The 25,601-nt window shown below is 29.6% G+C and overlaps 1 protein-coding gene across 1 annotated transcript in view; it reads left to right on the forward strand.

Annotated features, from left to right (window-relative positions):
* The window catches only part of LOC126846037 (uncharacterized), a 37,010-nt gene extending 12,938 nt beyond the window's left edge, over positions 1 to 24,072 (forward strand). Inside the window, exons 13-19 of the mRNA XM_050585119.1 lie at positions 18,481 to 18,507; positions 18,579 to 18,608; positions 18,740 to 18,790; positions 18,945 to 18,977; positions 19,417 to 19,512; positions 20,517 to 20,726; positions 23,957 to 24,072. Coding sequence (XP_050441076.1) covers positions 18,481 to 18,507; positions 18,579 to 18,608; positions 18,740 to 18,790; positions 18,945 to 18,977; positions 19,417 to 19,512; positions 20,517 to 20,726; positions 23,957 to 23,973 — 464 coding nt within the window. The 3' untranslated portion in view covers positions 23,974 to 24,072. The remainder of the gene's footprint in view (positions 1 to 18,480; positions 18,508 to 18,578; positions 18,609 to 18,739; positions 18,791 to 18,944; positions 18,978 to 19,416; positions 19,513 to 20,516; positions 20,727 to 23,956) is intronic.
* The last annotated feature ends 1,529 nt before the right edge of the window (positions 24,073 to 25,601 follow it).

The following is a 25,601-nucleotide window of genomic DNA, read 5'->3' on the forward strand; positions in this document are numbered from 1 at the left end:
AAATCTTATCCCACAAATAAGTACGATTTTTGTTTTAATAAAAAAGGCATACACAAACGTGAAATGAAAACATTAATTTTAAGAGTGATTTCAAAATCAATAACTGAAAAGAGAATAGTTTAAGCTCTGAATTAAGGTATAGTACAAAATAAATATAATGTTTAATATATATTAAAATAAAATAGCATTGTAAAGAAAGTGTCTACAAAAACGATTTCCAAACTTTCTTTTGTACATCGTAAAAATCATCTCTATGCGGGATAAAAGGCCGATTGTTTATTATTGCTTTAAACATTATTATGAGTATTTATATTTTCTAATGAAAATTAAAAAAACTAATTTTCTAATAGCTTAATCAAAAACGGGCCTTATAAGAAACAGAGAAAAATAATAAACCTTACAAATAAAAATAAAATTGAAATGCACACTAAATTTTATGTATGTACCCCAGGTGGCCCAGGAAATATCTTATACGAAATATAATATTTTTTCTGTAGTCGAAGATAGTGGTTTTGTACTCTTTATGTCAATATGAGAAATACAGTTTTGCAACTGAATATTTACAACAACAGAATTCTAAGCCCCACGTCATAGTAATGTAAATAAGTAAATATATCAAATTTGGTCAAATTTACACTCTCCCGTAAACGATCGTCTGTTACGAGGGGAGTATTTCCTTAAAACTTAATACTTCTTTAAAATTATTACCTGTTCTCTCATCTCTGAACGGCGTTATGTATAGGCAATTGTGGTACATGAACGCATTGATCGGTTTTGGTTATATAGACACAAAGTAGGGCTCCGCCGCTAGACCCCCGTTGCTTTGAGATAGATTCCGAGTACTATAACCGGCTACGCTAGGCACGTTCACAGCCCTTCACTGTAAAGTATTTTTGGGGAGGTCACAGGTTCCAAAAGGGGGTGCCCGGTATGTGGAAGTCGCACGGTGTCGGGCCAGCGTAATACGTCTTAACCCTCCTTCGTTAGTGTGTTGCTATTTATTCCCGTCCTTAGTGTGTTAGGGTTTATTACACCCCATAAGTTATACCAACAACAAATCTTAAACAAATTTGAAAATAATGTTAAACATTTATACAGCTTAATTTCATAACAACTAGTATGTACTTGATTAGGTTACTACTACAAAAAACAATTTCTAGTAAACATTTTTTAATAGAAAATATTATTTTTGGTATTGAACATATAAATTAATTAATATAAAATTTAAAAAAACCGGTACAGTGAGGTCGGGGCATAGTGGGGACGGAACATAGTTGGATCGGGGCATAGTTGGTACGGGGAGGTCACAGGTTTACAGGAATTTTGTAATCTGAAAGTGATAATATCATTTTCGAAAAAACGCTTCGATGCAAATCGGTAGTTAGTATTTTCAAGCCAGTACAATTCAAACCAAGCATGGTGTAAGCCAGTAAAGTCAGAAAATATTAAATTGAATCGGTCATTTCAAAAACGACTTAGGTCACCGATTTTTCAAAAATGTCTATTTGTCAAATTTAATATTATATACTTATTTACGTATTCTGTGTGAAAACTAAATTTGTCAGACTCACTTCTTATATAAATGTTGAGTACAAGAAACTAGAATTACTGCAAAAACTATTTATGAAGTTTTTGTGGCTAGTGTAAAATTTCAAATTTGTGACTTGTGTCGTTTTTGAAATGACCGATAAAATTACAAAATAGAAGCATCGAAGCGTTTATTTGAAAGTGAGTTATTCACTTTTATTTAGAACAATTCCTGTAGAGTGTAGACCTGTGACCTCTCCGTCGCCTCGTTGCTTTGATTCCGTTATGCCTATATTCTACTTTACTAGGACTCTCGGATAAAATCACTTTCAAATTACGCTTTGATGCTTAAGGTATAAAGATGTCACATCTATATTACAGACATTTGGGATACAACACCGGAGAAGTGTTGGCAATTGGAACAAAACGGACGGGTGGAACAACTGTACTATCGTCGAGCGTGCAAGGACATTAATTCATTCCAATAATTTGGATGTGTCATTATGGGCAGAAAGTGTCAACACAGTGGTATACACTAAACTAAACAGGTACGAGTTCAATTAAAGATAAAACGCCACATGAGTTATATTGAAATCATACACCAAAAATTTAATCATTTAAGAGTTTTTGGTACGCAAGTTTTTGTCCATATACCAAAAGAAAAAAGGCAAAAATGGGACGCTTAAAGTAAACTTGGCCGATGAGCTCAAATATTTGTACAGAACTAAAATCCAATTATTTGAATTGTAAGTAGTCGTAATTTTGTCAGGCTTTTAGGTCTAGATTGATTTCTTGTAGAAACAAAATGGCTTTTTTTATACAAAAAATTGTATTAAATAAAAATAGTGCCTTGAGGCTTATACAAAAAAACGGGAAAAGAAATTGACGTGGTCGAAAATGATTAAAACCATTTATTACTTAAATAATGCCTATATAGAACCTCTTCCTTAATTAATTTACATTGAGTAGGTCTCTTGGCCTACTTTGAGGCGTCTGTTTGGATTACCCGGAAGTGTTTTTGAGTGCAGATGGGTGACAAGTCGGTTTGGATGGCATTGCATTTTGCATTTTAATCGGATAAAGCAGAATCAAGTTTGACTCTGAAAGACCTGTTTTCAAGATATGATTTGCGTAGAAGATATTAAGGCGCAGGAAATATTTGTTTAAATTTATATAGTAAGCCAGTGTGTCAGACCGTGTCAAACGCCTGCGAATCGTCAAGGAATAATGCTGAGCAGTATTTTCTGGTTTCGAGGGAGGTAGCAATAAGATCTACTGCTCTTTGAAGTCGATGAAAAGTAGCATGTTTTGGACGAAAACCGAAATGAAATTCAGGTTGGCGTTTTCCCCTTGAGCTATTGTACGTTATACCTTAAACTTTAGATGTCGTTTGTTAGTTAGTTAAACATTTTTGTATATTTACTATGATGTATTTTTTTATACTATTTATTATACATGAATTATACACACAATTTTAAATAAATATTGTTTACATAATATATCTAACTCATATAAGCTAATGTTTGTGATAGAGTCAGAGAGTAATATTAAAACAAATATAAATGCAAGTTTAAAGAATAAATTTCATTGAAATTCCATATGAAAAATGTTAATATTGGTCTAAGATGTTAATAATTACATACTAGTCGAACAAGGATTTTTTTATACAGGGTGATTCTTTTTATCATGAACCAGTCAACATCTCACTGAGTTTAGTTAATAATTGATTTTTTTTTTATAATGTTTTATAAAACTCAATTTTTCACAATTTCTTTTTGTTTTTACCATCCTCCCAACTTAGTTTTTTGATAACAACTTTTGAAACTTAAATGGTAATGTATGTATTTTCTTAATTTTTTAAACTGAGAATAATGTACTTAAAAATGTTGACTGGTCGATAACTATTTTCGGATAAATATTTTTGAAGTTATTGAAATATTGACTGGTTCATGATAAAAGAATCACCCTGCATGTAAAAAAATATTAAGGTTTGTTTTTATATGATATCACAATGTTTGTAAAATCCATCTTAATATCCAAACATTTATATTAGTTTATAAATATTCCACGAGAGATGGATTATATTCTGAAAATCTTTAAATATTTTTTTTTCTATACATTTATAAAATTGAACTCGGAATACTGACAATTGTCCTAAAATTTGAATTACTCAAGTAAAACATAAATGGACCAAAAATACAATAATAATCAAAATCGCTTTAACGTTGGGGACTTCAAATAAAATAACTAGGTCGATTTTGTTTTTGCTTTTGAATAGTTGGTTATTTAGTACATTGGTGTATGATAGTAACTGTTTGAACAAGCATACAAAACAACATATTTCAATAAATAACACCACTTATAGCGTGTTTTCAATACGTTGCCGTTTATGAAAGTAAATTCACAATTATTTAGAAAAGTATTGATAAAGCCATTTAAGATTTTTTTTAAATGTTTTTAAATGTGATTATAAAAATAATATAGAAACATTATTCATGACCGGATGTAGACATTTTTAGGTGCCATAAGACCAATAATTGTAGGAATATGGATAAAAATAAAATACAATAAAGAAAAAATAATCAATGTTTTCATAATAATTTATAGTTTTTTTATTATTACATAAATAATCGTTGATATTATCACGAGGCGCCCCCACGCCTTCTCCTAGGAACGTATTTTTTTATGTTACGGCAAAATTCCACAATGTGTCTAGAATTGTTGTTTTTATTATCAATATTACTGCTTTATGAAATCTATACATTTTTAAATATTTGTATGAGCGTATTTGTGAAAAAGTCTGTAATTTTTTTTCCCTAGTTTAAAATAAAATATTCGCTGAAATAAAATTTGTGATTTATAGAATTGCTATTCGAAAGAATTGGTCCAATATTAAAAAAGTTACATTGTTTACAGACAAAACAAAAGCCCAAGTCGTTGTAAACCAATTATATCGCTGCTACGCATTGAAGCTAAAAACCAAAGAGGATTCACATAAATTGTAATTATTTTATTTTTCCAGAAAACCGTCAACAAGTCGGGTTAACCATGTATTTCTTTTGACCTTGAATTTGTTATCGTCTTATAAACGTGTAAAAAGCGATTCCTATATTTTCATTTATGTAAACAGTGGAAATGGAAACGCACACCAAATCACCCTAGTGTTTTTCTAAAGTAAAAAAATTGTGTTTTCGAGCTAACGCTTAGGCGAGAATTCGTTAAATATTGCTTCCATAGAAAATCATATTTTTAAATCTTTGTTTACTTTTGAAACACACGTGCCAATGTGCGAAATTATACAAAACCCTCACTCTCTAATAAATAAAATAATTTATACACCTATTATCTTATCATTAATGACTTATTGGTTCGTATCAGCCATCTTTTATGATCACCGCCATTTTAAATATTTAGAAATTGATTGGAAAACAAAGCAATTGTGGCATTATTAAAATTGATAAAACTTTTTTTATTTGACACTAAAACCAAATGCTTTCGTCATAGTTTAATGATGGAATGAGTATAGTTAAATTTTCAAAAAACAATAAAATGTCTATGTAATTAATATTTAAAATGGTTACATGCAGTAAAAAAAAAATAAAGATAAACATACTTTGGCTGGTTAAATTAAATTTTTATTTTATTTAGGAGTAAAATTACTCATCTCATTTTCGAACTATGATGAAAACGTAGTTTTTATTAGTGTCCATAAAAAAAATTATGAAAAAATATTAACAATTTTATAATGTCTATCGAAAAATATTTAAAATAGCGACGACTTTAAAATTGGTGGGAAAATGAAAAAAATTAGGGATCTCATTTTAGGCCAAGGCGAACCAAGTCTAATGGTATTAGAATCCCACGGGGTGAGGCATTTTTATATATATATACTTATACATGTAAAAATAGGTCGCTTGTTTTTCCTTAGCATAATCGCAAATTTCTAGTATTTCTTTTTTGAAAATATTTTTGGTTATCATACTTTACAATATTGTAAAAATACTAATAATTAACCTTTTTTTTATTATTTTCTATAACCCTATCCACTTTTATAAACTTAAATAATAACGTATTTATTTAATTTACTATTTAAACTGCGAATAATTTTCGATGCACAAAAAGTAGTCAATGGAAATGAATATGGACAAATAACGACTGAAAACGCATAGTACTTTTCCTAAGGGTCTAAAAAGTTCCTTGAAGGTCGATTTTTAAATCTTAAATGGTAAAATATAAACTTGATTAACTTTTTAAACAAAAAATATTTTGCTGATATTTTAAATCGATACCTAACAGTTGATATTCTGATTATATTTCGATACTAATTACTTAGGGTAACAATAATTATTTTGGAAAACAGTGAAATTTTTATAAAAAATTGAACAATCGGTGGCAAAAGTTGACAGCTGCTATTAAAATATACTTTTGAAGAAAGACTCTTTTTTGTTTTTTTTTTGCGTTACAGCTGCGATGGCTGCCGTAACACAAAAAAATATACACCTACGTCGTGGGTCCAAATATATTTAACCGACAAATTGTAAAATGTTTGTACATTTTTTATGTAACAACAAATCACATTAAAATCCTATCTATCTTAATTTAATAGGTGAAAAAAAAAGAAAGAGAACAAGTAAAAAATGCTAAATTGTTGGAAAAACATTGAAAACTGCTTCCAAAAGTCCATTAGCGATTCCATTTTCTTGAAATTTGCAAATGTATGTTTATCGTTGCTCTTGTTCATCCCCGCTCGCCAGCGAAATTATTAAATTTAATTGCAACTTAAATCTAACGATAACAAACATAATATCGTCACGTCATTCGGGTAAAGTTAGAGGGGGCATTTGCCTTTCCTCCCTCATGTCCGGTCAGGCATGATGTTCAACCCAACTAACGTGGTCTATAATATATGTGTGTCTTAATTGAATTTCTTCGTTTAAAAATATATAATACTGCTACAATTTTTTATACTTAAGCATAATAAATCAAGACTGTCTCATTTCGATTTGATATAATAATTCCTAACCGGATGCCACCCGTGAAATAGTTACAAACTGCAACATTTTGTGTTGTAACAATAAATTAATTTAAAAAGAAAAACGAAATTGACACATTTCTCATTACGGCTAATAAAAAATTTGATTTGAAATGGTAAACTGCCACAAAAATCAAATTCGGCAGTTAGGTCTGTTAAAAACCCATTGCTAAATAGCCATAACCTCAAATTGTGGTGTCTGGCTGAGATCTAACTTGGATTTAGCTTGGAATTAAAATAAACATAAGGTAACAAAAATAATTGCAAAGTATTAAAATTAAAGCTTTAAAAGTTAAAATTAATCATTTGGGACCAAGTTCAACCCTTAAGTTATATTTCCTGTAAAACTTTATTTTTTGTGTTGTGACAGTTTTGTTTCAAGGTTGCGACATTAATCGTGTTAATTGTATATAATAATTATAGCCTCAATTTAAGTGCATTATTGTCTTTAAGTGCTTTTATCAATACATATTTATATTTTTACTATATAAAATATACTATCGGCGACAATGTCATATTAACAATTTTATGGATTTTAATGAAAATAATTTTATCTATTTTGAGAAAATTTGTCGAATCGAGTTGAAATTTATAAAGAAAATTTACTTAAGCCATTAGTCTCAAATTTAATTAATTCCCATTTGCCAGTTCCCACGGATAGTGGTTGGGGGTGGGAATTAGCTCTGGCAAATAACCGAAAAAAGTGTTACCAAACAGCGTTACGCTGTTATCTGATAAGAGATATGTTGTACGTTCAACGTTCAAATCAGAACTAAATGATAAATTCAAAATAGTTTAAGGGGCTGAAATTCTCTGTGAATTGTATTACGCCAGATATTAAACACTACAATATTAGCCAGAAACTTGGTGTTTTAATATACTAGCTTGTTACTGCTTCTTAATATACTATATCATTATTTACAATTCCACCACTATAAATTTATTCGGTACTTCAATGAGACATGAAAATGCTCTTTCATGGTTGTAGACTCGGCTGACAAACATTTTTTTCTTTGTGAATATCCTTTGATAGCCATACTTAAGATTAGGTTAGTATTTGTTTTACGGACTTTTAAAGGCAGTAGTTTAAAAAATATCTATGCGCAAAAACTGTATGTAAATAGTATATCTGATTTGATAACATTTTCAAGTTTTGACAATTCGCATGCCCTTCGAATTTTCAACGTAAAAAGTAACACTAAGATGTACACAAAAATGTGAAATTTGAACATTGACAATTTTATATATTGTTTTTGTCGTTAGATCGACGTATTTTTCTGCTTGAATTTATGAATATTTATCGATGGAAAAAAATGTACTAAAACATGCGTGCACTAGTGCCGAAATTGTATGATTTTTGAAAATATTTTCAATTTATTATAACCATAGAATTTTCTGTAGGTATACAAAATGTTATCGACAAAATTACACATGGAAAAAAACCGAAATTTCGACAACCCACCGGAAGAAAGGCTGAAAGTTTTTAAAATTTTGTTTGGCGCAATTTTAAGATTTTAGAATTGATATTAGCCTAAAGATAGGTCTAACAAACATTATCAACAAAGCTTTATCAGTGTCACTTAAAAGCAGGACAACGAATGATACGAATTTTTATTGTAACTATGTATTATTAAATCATAGTGATTTGATAAATTATGGATAAGTAGGCCCACGTGTATAGGCATATATTTCAATCATAATAACGCAAAGATTTCTAGTAATTTCAACCTAACAAATACACTTAGTTAACTCAGTGTAAATGGTCGCTAAGTAAAAAAAAAAAAAAATGTTTTAACATAAGCCTTAAAATACGTGATATAATATAGGAACTAATTAAATACTATAATGTTAATGGTTTAATGGTCGATGTATATTTATTATACATCGTTGTCAACAATAAAATAAGTCGACATATAAAACCATTCATGAAAAAATCTATATTTAATTTACTTGGCCGGAAGTTGTAAGTTTGTTTTCAAACTTCCTACATAGTAAATATAGCACTTTTTATCATAGGGACAAAGTTGCATCTTTTTCAAAATTATTGCCGCTATGAATGAAGCATATAACATCATTATCAAATGTACTCATTTGGGAGTTACGTAGATAATAGAAAGGAGATAAATAAGAAGAAAAGAAAAAAAATTCGGATACCCACCAAAAAAGTAAACCAATCAAAGTAGTGGAATCTACATTGCGGCCAAGTCTGTTTTAGCCTCATTCAGGTCATGCATCATTCGGATACTGGCCAAGCAATAAAAATAAAACAGCAGTGCTGCACATAAAAGTTTGAGTGAAGTGAGATTATTAACTAAAGAAATAACATACTGGCCACAATGTATATAACTACTTTAATAGGATGACTTTTTTTGGGAGGGGGTCTGGAACTTAACACTTTTTCACTGTTAGATTTTTGTTGGAGATTTAAGTACTTTTTAAGTTTAAAAACGAAAAATTTTTGAAAAAAATTTTAAATCTAAATGACTATAATTTGCGGTATGACTGATTCGAACCAGGTATACTCCACGTTATACTTAAGTATGCATTTTTGTCAACTTTAAGTAGTTAGAGATGTTTTAAAATAGATTTTCCACTGTAACTAAGTATTTACTATTTTCTGATTTTTGGACTTCTACATTTAATTTGTTGTCTTTGAATTAAAACAAAATGGCAGAAAGAAACGGATATTTATTTTTTTTAATTGAATTAAGGAGATACTTAGGTTAGTAAAATGTTGCCCGGTGAGGCACGACAGATAAAAAAAAATTACCTTTATTCTCAAAAAATAATACGAATTAGGTATAGCTTTAATATATGTGTAAAATAATAAAAAAACGTAGAAATATAAGCAACATATTTTCAATTTACATTATTTTAAAATTGACTAATATCATATGAGAGGATAATTCTGATACAAGAAAAATCAACTTGTCGAGAATGGCTGATAATTTTGTAATTTTGAAATATGATTAAACATAGTACTATAACGGTTGACGAACCAACTGAGCACAAAAATTAATAGTATTATTCTGCATTGATCTACATAAAATTGTTTTAATGATTTAATAACAATTTTTTTTAAAGATTTTAGGTATTTTTGTTAAAATATACGCAATCTGCGAAAACACAGTTTCCCGGCAATTAAAAAAAACTAGTGCCGAATTTGTTTTCCGTTTAATATGTTATGAATACATATGAGTTCTAACTACTGACAAATTTTAAACTTAAAGGTCCTAAAATTACGGCTAAAAAACTAAAAAAACTTGTACCCTCCCTAGGGGGGTGGGAAATGGGTATAATTTAAATTTGATACAACTGACGTGTGCGGACAAAACAAATAAATATTCCTAATAAATTTCAACTCGATCGCACTCTTTTTCTCGAAAATATAGCCAGTAAAAGTTCTAACTTAAAAACTCGTACGGTTTTTTTTTTTTTTTTTGATAAAAAAGGCATACACAAATGTGAAAAGAAAATATTCATTTGTAGAGTGATTTTAAATCAATAACTGAAACGAGAATAGTATAAGCTCTGAATTAAGGTATAGTACAAAAAAATATATATTGTTTAGTATAATAAAATAAAAATGCAGTATAAAAAGTGTCTACAAAAATTATTTCAAAACTTTCTTTTGTTTATCGTAAAAATCATCTCTATGCGGGCTAAAAGGCCGAATGTTTAGTATTGTTTTAAACTTTATTATGAGTATTTATATTTTTTAATGAAAATTAAAAAACTAATTTTCTAATAGCTTAATTAAAAACCGGCCTTCTAGAAACAGAGAGAAAATAATCAACTTTACAAATAAAAAGAAAATTGAAATACACATCTTATTTTGTGTATGTACCCCAGAAAATATCTTATACGAAATATAAAATATTTTCTGCAGTCGTAGCTTATGGTTATGTACTCTTTATGTCAATATAAGAAAACTATGTTTTTGCCACAGAATTTTTACAATAACAGAATTCTAAACCCCACGTCATAGTAATGTAAATAAGCAAATATATCGAAAAAAACAATCCCGTTTAAGTAAAAGAAATTTTCATAAGCAACTCTGCATAATACGTTTAGTTTTTCTGGTTCTTTCCTCATAACATCAAGCATTGTAAGTACACCATTAATATATTTTTATTAGAAATTTTAGTTTTAGTTTTTTTATTTTTGTGTTTAGACTAGCGGTAACATTAAATCACTAGGACGAAGTCATTAAATTACAAGTAGATATTATATCAGAAATTATATAGACAACTTTGCATATAACGTTTAGATTTTACTGTTTGGGCCGACAAGTCCTATTAAGAAGTGTATCTACAAGTGTTAAAAAAAAAAAATTAAAAATAGTCCAACGAGCTAGTCGATTAAGTAGATCTAGGGGTCTACAGCAATAAAATACATTTTCATTAAATATTTGTAATTAAACTTTTTTTAATAAAGGAGTAGTAAAAAATATGCTTTTAAAAATTATACGTGAATAACTTAATAAAAATAACCTCATAAATAATAGTGAAAACTTGTTTCAATGAGTATATTTTTCTTAGTCGGACATTCATGTTATAAGAACATATATAACTATTTTTCTTTGTATCAGGGAAAATTGGAACGAGTAAAACATATATTTTCTAACGTGTTTAGAATTTTTTAACCAGAGGCCCAAATTTAGGTTTCCAATTAGTATGACGTGTTAGGTTTTTATTTTGTACTCTGAATTTTCGCTTTATAAAATGCGCTATTTTATTTTTATGATAAACGATAGACTGTGTAAGCAACACACGGTAAGTAATATATATTTTTGCGTCTTATTTACCTTAACATCGCATCGATATGGAATAACAACAATAATGGTAAATATATATATATATATTTACTATCTTATACATGTAACGGTCACATTTAGCCGCCCGTTACCACTCGCCTTCATATATGCATTATTAGCAGTTTACCCGATTAGCATGTAAGACATTATAGGTAGGGGAGACAACAGACACACGGGACCATGCCAGAGGCACCGATGACCAGTTAGTTGATATACTACCATCTTCGGACCGCGACCTAATTATTCTAAAGCCATTACTTATTATTTCTTGTTACATTACTATTTTGTATTTATTTTAACTTTACCCGTACTCGTGTGTCCGTCGAACTTCGCCATTGCCTGGACTAACTACAGAGAACGCTTTAGAGGCCACCAGGTAGAGGTGTAATATATATGTACATAGCTTTACTTATTTATTTAAACCTGTTTTCGTTTCGTTACACACTTGAAAGTAAAGTTATTTATAGGTACGATCGCCTGTTAAGCTCCTCAGGCGATATAGAAAATATACAAAGGAAACTTTAGGGATTTTTGAGTGTATACGGCCTAGTCATCCGTCCCATCTTAGGATCCACTAAATTAACCTATCCACTGTCGTTTCGGCCTAGCCTAGCCACTAGCCAAACAGACACGTTACATACAAAAATATTGAAAACAGTTTTAAGTTGTGTTATTTATTAAAATAAGACGAAAAACATATTTTTGATCTGATGTTTTGTATGTTTGTCATACACTTATGTCCTAAATAAGAAATGTATTCAAAAACAAATAGTTATTAGAAATGAGAACCAAGACTGTTGGGTTATTTGAATTTTATTACTCTAAGGAAAAACTAACGCACAATAACTTATTTTTCTTGATATGGTCGACGGTGTTGTACCGCTTTTTTATGTATTTTAGCACTACCACAAATAATACTTCACGGGCTATACTAAGAGACCTTATGTACAACAACATGTTTTTCAACGATCGTGTCGCTTTTTATATATGACGACTTCTGCCTTTACGAATCCGTAATACAAATAGCGAGTTTTAATAAAAAAAAAATCCTTGCGTGAACGATTACTGACAATATCTCCGTGTATCAAGTATGGCTATCGACGGATATTCACAAAGCAATATACCATTACTATGGGGTTGGCACTTGAATTAGACCAAGCTGACTGAATATGATAAAAACATATTCAAACAAATGTTTCGATGCGAATCTGTAGAAATACGACTATCTATAATAGCCTTGTAATGACAATAGTGATTAATATACTTAATATTGTATTTTTACTACTAGGGTGTACCCAAGAGGGTAAACCACTCTTGGAAATCAGTGTACAAATCTCTAGAGATCTTTGGAAATCTCAAATCTGGTGTACAAATATTTAATGGTGGTCTACTCTCTGGATGGCGACGACTAGAGTTGATCTTTTCGACATAAGAATGTCGAAAGGTTTCCATTCCAGCACCGCTTTAGCCATATCTTCATCATTTCTGCGCATTACGTGGCCAAGCCGTTGTATTCGCTGGCCACTCATAAAGCTATTGGCTGGTGCCTGTCCCAACTCTTCCTGTAGTCCCCGATTGAATTTTCTTCTCTACGCACATATTCTGTTATCATAGATAGGACCGCAAATTGTTCTCCATATGTTATTCTCAAACGTTCTCATAATGATTTAATCACTTTTGAAAGCTTTAATGCTAATCCGTTTATAGTATAACTTAGCAAAGTCTAAATCAGTAGAGCTTAAACGTGTAGAGAAAGAAAAATCTTAAGCTTGTCGTTCCTGTTAACCCCTCGTTAACTACTCGTAAAATAATAAGCGAATGTAAGATATAAATATGAAAACAGAAATGATAGAATACAAAAGTACTTTAACCTTATCGGCTACCGCAACCTTTGACCCCTTTTTAAATAACTAATATATTTATACATTTTATGCAAAGGACCATGCGTCTCATAGATTAATCATTCAGCTACTGAGCAATGTATATCAAACTTTACATAGGACCTTGGAACTGTGGCCAGCGGCAACGGAGTTGGTTTTTGATTATCATCAGTAATGCACGCTATTACTCTGCTTTGTTCTAATTTACGAATATTTTAAGAAATGTTATAACTATTTGTTCAAAAAAATGCTAAAAACGTAAAGAGACTTAACTAAACAGTTACTGAGTCTTATATAATATGATTTAATGATTATTATTAATATTTTTCCAGATAAAAATGAATCTTTTTTGTATTTTAATATCGTTTGCTTTGGTAAATGTTTTGGTAGCCGAAGATACAGGTAGATTATTTTATTTTTAAATTACACAAGCTATAAAAAAACTGAACATACAACTTTTTTTTTCCAGATGAAACATATTATAAAAGACAAGTTTACGCAACCAGTAAGTAAACATTTTTTTTTTAATAAAACATTATTTTAAGTCTTGCATTATGTATGCTTACAATTTATTTCAGACCAACATATCCAGTGTATTATTGACAACCGTAGTAGAGTTTCTATGGACCAAACAGGTAAAATATATTTAAAATATAAATAATTAAACTTAACGGTTTTGATAGGTTTGTCTGATTATCAAAAAACTTTTTAATTTAATATTAAAATTTCTATAACCTGTTGAGGTTGTAAATAAATGAGGTGTTCAGTAATAAAATTGTGTTGAAACCAGAGTTTTAAGTACAATTTGGATACTACATTAATGTAAATCGAATAATTTATTTTAATACTCCTATAAATTAATAAGATTTTCGGGTATTTTTGTGTGTATAACAGAGAAGAATTAAAAATGTTGAATAATAAAAACATTTGTTAACTGCAACTTGGCACAGACACTCATCTTAGATGACAATACAATATCCTGTAATCATATTGGGACTCGGACATCCAGGTCGCCCTACACAGGGTCAAATGTGGGGGTCATTTTACTAAAATTTCATGTTTTTTTAAATCTTCTAAAATGAATTTAGTAATCTGTTCGCCAAATATTAAGTACCTTTAATAGGACTAAAAATTAAAAAATATAATTAATTAATAAAAAAAAAACTTTTTAAAAAACATGCTTTTCTAAAAATGAGTAAAAAGTGAACTAAAAAGTAAAAAATAATTTTATTACAAGAAAAACTTGCCAATCAATTGTAGCATATTTTATTTTAAATGTCAATTACTTTGAAAACAACCGAAAATTAAATACAATTTTAAATAATGTTAAACATCTTTAATTTTTGACTAAAAAGAAAAGCGTGGGCCCTAGTCAACAAAGACCCTAATAAATTTGTCAAATAGTGTTTTATATTGTAAGTTCTTTTGTAATTTAAATTTAATTTAATATTTGTGTGTGACACATACAATTCATTATACTTCACTCAATGAATTTGGACTTTGTTGAATAGGTCCCAACGTTTTTTTTTAGTCAAAAATTAAAGATGTTTAACATTATTTAAAATTGTATTTAATTTTCGGTTATTTTCAAAGTAATTGACATTTAAAATAAAATATGCTACAATTGATTGGCAAATTGTTCTTGTAATGAAATTATTTTTTACTTTTTAGTTCACTTTTTTTACTTACTATATATAAACCCAATTATTGCTTAAGTAATTTCCAGGTTTTTTCTATAGCTCAACTCATTTTTGTTTATTCTAGCTGACTTAATGAAAATAATTAAAAATATTGTTCTTGGAGAATATACGATGGGTAATTATAGTAATACATAGTAAATAATATAATTATAATGATAAAGTATTCTTGTGGAAGAAAATATTTTAAAACTAAATATATGATTTTTAAAATCTTAAACCTTAAAGTTTACTATATGATATATCATTATAATCATTCTATTAAACAACGCTTATGTTACGAATTTTAACCTCACCTTATCATTATTATTTATTTTACTCGTTACAACAACTTCAATTCAACTATTTTATTACCATCAGCTCTACTCAGTTTACTATAAAAAATCCAAAAAATATTGTTTTCCAAATTTATCGAGTATACTTGATTTTGGTCTTATGATTTTATTAAAAATAAAAATAAAATGTAATTTCATTAATAATACATTCATTTTATGTTAATTTTTAGTGGAAGTAGCATTAATGTTGGTAGAAACGGGTAATAATTTTCTTAACATATTATGAAAATATACCTACAAAGATTTGATATTTATTAAGTTTAAAATGGTTGTATTTTAATTTCAGAAAACCAAGAAGTCGTATTTATAGAGCAAGGTAAATGTTTAGTAGTTATTTGACCATATGAATTGAGAATAATGATTTATTTGTACATTGATTTCTACTATAGTGAATGATATACATTCACCAAATTTTGCATGTGATCATTTCAATATAGTTACTTGATACTGACTATTAAGCACAAAATTATTTTATTTTAATTCCAGAAACACAAGAGGACGTAGCTAAAGAGTGTGGTAAAGGTTTAGTAGTTAAATATTCATATGATTTGAATATAATCATAGTCTATAATATTGATTTCTATCATAAGGAATTATGTATGACTAAATTATCAGTTGTTAATTATTTGTTAAAAGTAAGGGTAACACGAAATAATTAAATACAGGTACCTTAAATTCATTTTTTTTTTTGTCACTGGATATGGTAAGGCCTATAAATATCAAACAAATATTTACCAAACGATTTCCTCTACAATACAGTTATTGATATTAACTATTGAGTACAAAATATTTTTATTTGAATTCCAGAAACACAAAAGGACGTAGCTAGAGAGTGTGGTAAATTTTTAGTAGTTAATTATTCATATGAATTGAGAACAACGATATATTAGCACATTGATTTCTATTATAGTGAATGATGTACATTCATCAAATTTTGCATGTGATCATTTCAATATTGTTACTTGATATTAACTATTAAGTATAAAATGTTTTTATTTTAATTCCAGAAACACAAGACGACGTAGCCATAAAGACTAGTAATTATTTAGTAATTAATAATTCATATGAATTGAGAATAATAGTAGACTTTTATATTGATTTCTATAATAAGGAATGATGTATGTTAACATTTTTTTTGTTTGAAATTTTAGATAAGTGTCTGCACTTGAAAAATTTGGTATCAAAACTAAAGCCTAAAACAAGTAAATTTTAAATTTAACTTTTTTATACGAACAATTATTAAATTTTATTGTTCAATAGTTCTTAAAATAAATGATAAATATTTTATTGATATCCAAAGTCTATAAATATTTTGCTTAAGTTTTCGTGGATAGATCAAAACATAATTTAAACCGAAAATTAAAACACGTCTACTAAAAGTTTTTACATTGACTTATTTGTCTAAAAATTCTCAATTATAAGATTACTGCTATACAGGGTGATTCATTAATAATGGCGGTATTAAAAAAAAAATGATTTTATTAGTCGTTTGCGTGTTACAATGTACATGGAAGTGGCAACCACGTTGTATATGATTATGTATTTACTATTTATAATAATAATTCGTGAAATTCCATGGAGCTTCCAGTTACAGCATAAGGCCAAGGAGATTACAAAATTTTGTACACTCAAGTTTCTGGCTAATATTTTATTGTTTTCATAAAATCTGGCTTGAACAATTCGACCTCTTAAATTGTATTGAATTTATTATTTAGTTCTAATTTGAACGTTGAACGTACAACATATCTCTTATCTCAAATCAGATAACAGCGTAACAGATTAACACTCGAAATAGATCCGAAATGGTCATTCCGATAATTGTCTTTCGTCGTCGCTTCGTAGCTTTTGTTACCTTGCGGCGCGTGTCAGCGTAACGCTTTTTTGGTAACACTTTTTTTCGGTTATGCACCGGCTAATTCTCACCCCCAACCCCATTCCCATTTCCACCCCCAACCTCATCATCAACCCCATTTCTTTTTTGGTAACGCTTTTATGGTATCGCTTTTTTCGGTTATTTGCCAGGGTCATGTGCCAGAGCTAAGACATGAAAATGTCAAAAAATTTCTATCAAAGAACGCTAATGTCACAAATTTTAACCTACTCTAATCATTGTATTTTATTTGACTCGAAACAATTGCTTCAGTTCAGCCATTTTACAACCATAATCTCTACTCAATTTACTATAACAAATCCAATCATATTTTTCTCCAAATTTATAAAATATATATACGAGTATACTTGATTTTTGTCTTAAGTTTTATATTAAAATTAAAAATTAAATGTAATGTCATCAATAATACATTCATTTTATGTTAATTTCAGTGGAAGTAGCATTAATGTTGGTAGAACCGGATAAAATTATTCATAACAAACTATGGAAACATATTATTTACAAAGATTTGATATTTATAAAGTTTAAAATGGTTGTATTTTAATTTCAGAAAACCAAGAAGTCGTATTTAAAGATCAAGGTAAAATTTGAATAGTTAATTATTTATATGAACTGAAAATAATCATAGGCCTTTTATATAAATTTCTATCATAAGGAATGATTTTTGTTAAAATTTTTGTTTATGGAATTAGATTTGCTATCAAAAATAAAGCGTAAAACAGGTAAATATTAAATTTAAGTTTCTTATACGAATAATTATTAAACTTTGTTGTTGTATATTTCTTAAGAAAAATGATACATATTTGACTAAAATTCGAAGTCAAAATATGTATTGTATGCTTAAGTTTTCGTTGTTCGTTCTCAACATGTCTACTGGAAGTCTTTACAATATTCTACATTGATTTATATGTCTTCTCAATTATAGGATTAATAATATACAGGGTGATTCGTTAATGATATGACAATCATTTTATCTTAAAATAGTTGCAAATTTGTAGTTTTTCTTGTTGAACACACTTTAGTTTATCTAGTTTTACATAATATTTCAATTTTGTATTAAGTTTGTGTATTTAGTTTTAAGATTTTATAGAGTTCTAGGAAATACCATCAAATGTAAACGATTAGTAATTTTATTTTATTGTAAAATAACAAACAACAATGTTTTAGAAAGAAACATTACAAAACTGCAATTATATTATGATATTTCGATTGTGTTACCTTTAATGAATCACCCTGCAGATTAAAATAAAATCTGATTTTTCTAACAAAATAATTTATTGATATTCTATATTTTGGTTATAGGTACAAAAGCATTTGCAAGCAATACAAGTAATCTCAACCATACATTCATAATTTTTGATACTCATTATGTATAAAACGTTTTTTTATTTTAATTTCAGAAAAACCAAAAGTCTTACACATAAAGCAAAGTAAATTTTTAGTAGTGAATTATTTTATTTGAGATAATATATTATTCATATAATGTAATGAAACAATCATATACTTGCATATTGATGTCTATTGCAATGGAAGATATACATCTAATTATACTTTGTTTTAGAAAAGTTATGGTACCAGAAAAAAGTGCAACAGGAAATAGAAACTGTACTAGGTAAATACAACCGAAAATCTTAAAATTTGGATTTAGAAAGCTACATTGGAGTTTAACTTTGTTACTGATTGTCTTACCCTTGAAAAATCGCACGGCTGAAAATATTAAAAACTTGTTTTTTTAACAATGTAATTTATTTATATTTTGGTTATAGGTAAAATGTGCTCTAACCTTTCAATAAACGAAGGTAATCACAATCAAATATTACATTTTCTTATTTATAGCTAGGTGAATTGGTAGTGTACAAGTTCAACACAACAAAGGCGAACACTAAACTTTGCTGTGGGTTAGTCTGCATACCTTAACCCTCTGTTGCCACAATTTTGTTTTAAAATTATGAGTCCTTATAACTACACTCATAAAAGGGAAATAAAAATAAAGTTTTAAGGGAAAGGGTTTAATATGACAATATTTTAGATTAGTTATCATTTATGATTTGCAATAGCGGTATAAAAATGTATTAAAAATTATCAAAATACTCTAAGTTCTTTAAACATTTGGGACTTAAGTAAAAAATCTGTACTAATTTTAGGTTAGACAAACACTCGCAAAAATAAAGGTCTTTATTATAAAGTGTAATTTTATCACGCGCAGCTAATTACTTGTTTTTTTTTTTTGTTACAAAGAAAAATTAAGATCTGTTGATCTGAAAACGTTGGGACTAAACAGAAGATCTTTATTATTCCCAGCTGTAGTAGACTTAATCCATGCAGTTGTAATAGGTAAATATTCATGTAAAAATTTGTAAAATTGTATTTACGTACCGATTGTTGTACAATAATCGTCCTAGTTTTGTTGAATTATTCAAATACTATATTATAGCAAAAATCATAATTAATATATACTTGGTATTTCACAGTGATTCGACAAATTAAATAACTTTTGTTCTAATGAATATTTTTAAGATTTTAAGCGTGTAGAGATATTTTTATCTGCGACCATCTGTAGTAAAGTACTGCACTCCACCTCCCATCATACCCTTTATAACTTTAGTAACTTAAAAAGTAATTATCCAAATCTTATGGACCAGTCAACATTTTCAGGAAATTATTATTAAAAACGCTATCTTAAACTTAATGAAAAAAATAAAAATAAAATTTAAAAAGTAGAATGTTAAGTACAATAAAACCGCGATGCTTATAGCGCAAATGATTATAAATTAGTATAAAAATAAAATCTTAAAAACGTTTATTAGAACAAAAGTTATTTTACTTGTCGAATCATTGTGAAACACCTTGTAAATATATATCTATATATATTTACAGTCATTCATTTTTAACCGAAGATCGGAGAATTTAGATTTTATCTAAAAACAGTAGTATAAAGCCTTCACAACATGAGTGGTTAACAACTCTTTTCCCTGACATCATTCACTAGTAGTAGTAACATTATGATTAGACTTTGTCTTTTCAGTTTAGTTCGTGTTCTTTCATTGTTGGACTTTTCTGGCTTTAATGCCAATTCAATTTTAACCAATTTTTTTTATTATCAATGTTATTACCAAATTAGAAGTTCTTACATTTATAACATTTATTCTTCGCTAACTTATACACAATTCACAATCGACAACAGTGATCCTCTTCAATTACAAAATAATATATTTTTTAGTATAAAAGCTTCCTTGTTAAAGTTTCTAATAAAGTGAATTATTTTTAAAATTACGGCCTTTAGTTTTTTTTTTGGATGTTTGGCAGTGTTTTCTAATTTTTTTTTTTTTTTTTTTAAGGAGGAGTTTCCGACTTGAATTATTTATTAGGTTTTCCAGAGAAGTGTCGTTTATTTGGATTACGCATGAACTTATATAACGAATTACGTCATTTACCATTTATAGAATCTGCTATAGTTGAAGATGGAACTTGTATACTAACAGCTCTAGACAAAAGTGAAACCAAATACAAAATCATGCCTGACGGAATTTGGCAATATAACGCTGACGGTACTGAAGAAAATTTCAGTCAACGTGTTCTTATAAAATAAAATTGTTTTTCAACAGAAATCCTAAGGACAACTTATTCTAATGTATTCTAATTATTATATACAAATCACCCCTTTTTACCGGTTAATTCCCCGACTTTACCGGAGGGGTTTCCTCCCCCCCTCCCTCGGAAAGAACGATTTCCTCACCGGGTGATCGGAAATTAACTCCGGTTACCGGTGATTCCCCACCGGAGCCTTCGGAGTTCTCCGGACTTCCGGTGATGGATCGGGCTTTCATTCGGTTTGTTCCGTCGGGGAACTCCCTTCGGGCACTTGTCTCCGGACCCTGCTCGGGTTCTTTGGTTTTTGTCGGGTCTACACCCGTGGAGACAATATCCAAAAGCCAATCTTCCGGCGCTTTCGCCTCTCGACCAAGCGCCATCGCTGAGGGAGTATTACCAGTAAGCCGGTTCTTTCGGTTACGCACTGCGAAGAGTATTGCTGGTATACAGCTGTCCCATTGGATGTGGGGGCGATCTACTAGTGCTGTGCGTAACCCTTTCTTCAGGTCTTGGTTCCGACGTCCTTCGGGTTGGCTAGTGGGTGATAAATTGGAGTAGTCCATCCTTCAGTACCCCACTTCTCCAGTGCTTTCTCCATTTGTTTGAATACAAACTGGGGACCATTGTCCGATAGAAGTGCCCTCGGGTAACCGAAGCGTGGGAAGAACTCCCTTTCCAGTGTGTCGGTGATGGTCTTGGTGGTTGCTTGACCTAGTGGATACGCCTCCACCCACCGGCTGTAACAGTCCGTGGCAACTAATATGCACGTTTTGCCACGCTGTGTTCTTGGGTACGGACCCATCAAGTCAATACTAATAACCTCCCATGCTTGGCGAGGTTGTCTTGATCGCATCGGGTCTTCCGGTTTCCGATTAAGAGGTTTTACACATGTGTAAATGTGACACCTCGCGACGTATTGACGGACTGTATCGCGAATGTTGGACCAATAGAAACGTTTGCCCAACTCTCTATAGGTTTCTTTCCAACCCGGGTGTCCGGCTATTTCATGGTCATGATACCTCCACAAAAGATGATCAGCCATTTCAGCCGGTACCACTATCACGTAGTCCTTTTCTTCGGAGTTCTCCGGGCCTTTCATAAGTATACCATCTTGCACATGATAATACTTGTGTCGGCGGCGAAATACTGGGTTCGGGCTCTGTATTTTCCGAATGCACTCGGAAATTTCTTTGTCTTCAGCCTGCCACTTACGTATTTCGTTTACGGAGACATTCTCCGGATAACTCTGGGTGACTTTCGGTTTTTTTTAAACTAAATTATTGTGATATTTGATCAATTTTACTTAGATGGAGATTTTAAAATTTGTGTTTTTTAATAATAGTGTAGTATCACAAAGTTAAATTTTCACGAGATTTGATCTAGTCATAGTATAAAGTATTATCATTCATGGTTTTTAATCATTATTAAAATATATCCTAATTTGAACATAGTAATAAAATAATGAAATGTTTGATACAAAATCAATGGGGTAATAATAAAATCATAAAGCTATTTGACAAACTGTAAAACATTTTATTCAAATACTACTGTAATATTCCTTTTTTAAGTATAAAATTAACAACCATGTTTTGTTGTAATCGTACGTTAACTGAAACTACTTAGGACTACTATTTGTAAATGATACAAACATAATTCAAACGTTTATCGCAAACAAAATATGTATGTTTACCTTAAGGGCCTCTACAACTGCGTGTTTTTGGTCGAAATCAACTCGCTTTATTTCAAAAGTACTGTTCTTAAAAAATACTTCGATTTAAACTTTGAACAAATATTTTGAGTTCTTCAGAACATTATCTAGGCATTAATAGTGCCATAATTAAATTTAAAGTTATTTATTTTGTTGAAGTTTAAAATAGCAAGATCGATGCCTTGGAAATGTTAGGAAGAATTCACATGTTGTTTCAAACCTTCAATCGAAGTATTCTTAGAAACAGTACGTTCAAAGTATACATATATGGTTTTGTACAACAATAGATCCTACATGCGTTACAAAAATTAAACATCAAAATAGATCAATAGATAAATTAAAAGTTTAAATTAAAATGCGCGTGCTTGGGCAACCACTCAACGGCTCTCCGCATCACAGCTTATTGTATGGTTGGACGCCTTCGTCTATTGGACGGCACTAGTGCTCTGTAAAAAATATGTCACAATGATGTCATTGTGACAGTTCGTAGGAGCTGCATACAAGCCGATAATAACAATAATAAAATTGACAACATTTTCAATAGAAAACCGCAGTATTAGATTATTAAGACAATCTACATACAAATATAACATTAATAACAAAATTATATGATACCCACTAAAATATAATATAAAATACAAAAAATGTTGTTGCAAGTTTTTCCGACAGTTTTCCATTTTTATTTTTTCCAGTTTTGATTTTAGGTCATTGGCCACCAAATTCGTATATTTTTGTCGGGTTTTATTGAATTATACAAATTTATTATGATTCGAATAATAGTATTGGATATTAAATGTTAACAGCAAACTTTAAATCAAAGACTTTAAAATATGGAAAATGTTTTAACATACTGTAAAACTAAAAACCTACTTTGTTATTCGAACCAATCCTAAAAAGTATTACTCATCAAATAAATAATGGCAATGAAATACACAGTTATATTCAGTTTACTTAAGGTATACATGCATTTGTTTGCGATTTACGTCCAAACCTTGTTTGCTTGATATCAAAATAGAGAATGGGCAGCAAACTAAAGTAGTTTAAGTTAACGTAGGATTACAACTAAACTTAGTTGTTTTTTTTTATTTAAGAACAAGGAATAATAGAGTTAATTATAAAGGTTTTAGTATAGTAATCGCCGAGAAAAAAAAACTCGTGTAATAACAATAAAGTAAGTCATCAATTAAATTAGAGTACCTAATAAATAAATACACAGTTAATTTTAGTTTACTTTAGGTAAACTTGCATTTATTTGCGATTTACGTTCAAACTATGTTTGCGTGCTATACAAATAGGGAATGTACAGCAACCATACGTAGTTTTAGGCAACGTACGTTTATGACTAAACTGAAAAAGGAAAACACAGTAGCATTTGAATAAAATGTTTTACGGTGTGCCAAGTTGCTTTATGATGTTGTTAATAATCAATAATTGGAAAATGTTCATATCATGTAACGACAATGAAGATCTAATTTTTAGACTCAACGGCATACTGAGCAATCCTGGATGGAGATTAATGAACCATATCAAAGGCAAACACCAATGCTCTAAAAATTCATTTTCCGGCATTGATCTGTTTGTACCCATCGAAGAACCCGATAGCTTCTACGTGACCGACGAAAATGTCTACGATAAATACTCGATGACGGCTCGATTGATGGAATGCGTGTACGCGAAGGCCATATTAGATTATGTATCCTTCATTCTGTTTATTATACACGAAAGCTCACGTGATGCAAAACGTGTGAGTAACGTAAACCGTATTAGAAGGTGTCGCCAAAAAGCAAAATTACAATCAGTAAAAAAACCGAGAGCTAACATTGTTTTGAACTATGACGGATTTTGGTTTATGCTTAATTTAGCGTTGGGTCAAATAGAAAACAGTCATGTGATGTTTGACTGTATAACCGATGCGTTGAGTTTTCTAGAAGAATCGTTGGATTTATTACGTGAGTGCCAGTCAGATTCAAATATAGAGCTCATAAAAAAAAGTATCTTTCTAATCCGCAACGTCAAGAAAACTTTAAAACATTACAACGGCGAAAACCGTAATAAATACAATTCGTTCACTTCGAGAATTCCCAGTAAATTGGAAAAATATATCAATGATCATATTATAAACAAATTGATTCAATTCACAAACGATAACTGCGTAATACTACAAACCGCAAACACAAGTGAACCTCAGACTTTAGGTGTGCCTCGGGTCAGTATCATTCAGCCCTTTAAAGACGCTCAATTAGAAATTGAAAATCTCATAAACAAGGTCATCACTAATTACTACGGAGCATTAGGTTTCATGAAACAAGAAGAACTGCCGGAAATTAACTTAACGTAAATTGTTGTATTCCTAAATTAAAAAATTATTTCTATAGTATAATGGATGTATTATAATTGTGTTATATATATGTTATATAGAAATAAAGATTTTTTTAACAATTTAATACTGCGGTTTTCCATTAGTCTATATTTAACGGCATATCATCAGTTGACGTTGCCAATCACTTTGAATTTCAACCATTCACTATTTATAATAACGCACCAAAGTATACTTACGTTATACAATTTACCTAAGGTAAACTCGTCCACCATAATTGTTACAGTAGTACTGTATCCTCTGCGACCCAACTTATGTTTCTTCATCTGTCTATGTTATTTTTGTTTTTTGTATTCGCAATGACAGTTGAGAAGTTTATTCGTTTACTTTTTTTTTTAACAGAAATACATGTACAGTTATAATGTGAAAATTACTGTTTTGTACTATAAAATGTTGTTAACAATTATTTAGTAAAACATGTTTACAATTATACGCTAAATGTTAACTTGATGTAACTCATGTTACAAAATTACAAAACATTCTACAGTGAGTTAGACAGGATATATGAGTGTATACCGAAAAGAATACCAAAAATTATGATGGGGAACTTCAATGCAAAAGTCGGCATGAAAGTTTACATCAAATATCCAATGACAACGGGACAAGGCTTATTACGTTTGCAATGTCAAAAAATATGCTGGTCAGAAGCACATTATGTCCACACAAAGACATATACAAGCAAACATGCGTGTCGCTAAACGGAGCCATTAAGAACCAGATTGACCATGTGATAACTGACAACAAAAT

Source organism: Adelges cooleyi, unplaced genomic scaffold (assembly GCF_023614345.1).
Source record: "Adelges cooleyi isolate 19-005CV unplaced genomic scaffold, UGA_ACOO_1.1 ACOO_flye_CR_arks_rails_tigmint_CR_PRNA_834, whole genome shotgun sequence".
NCBI classification, from domain to species: Eukaryota; Metazoa; Arthropoda; class Insecta; order Hemiptera; family Adelgidae; genus Adelges; species Adelges cooleyi.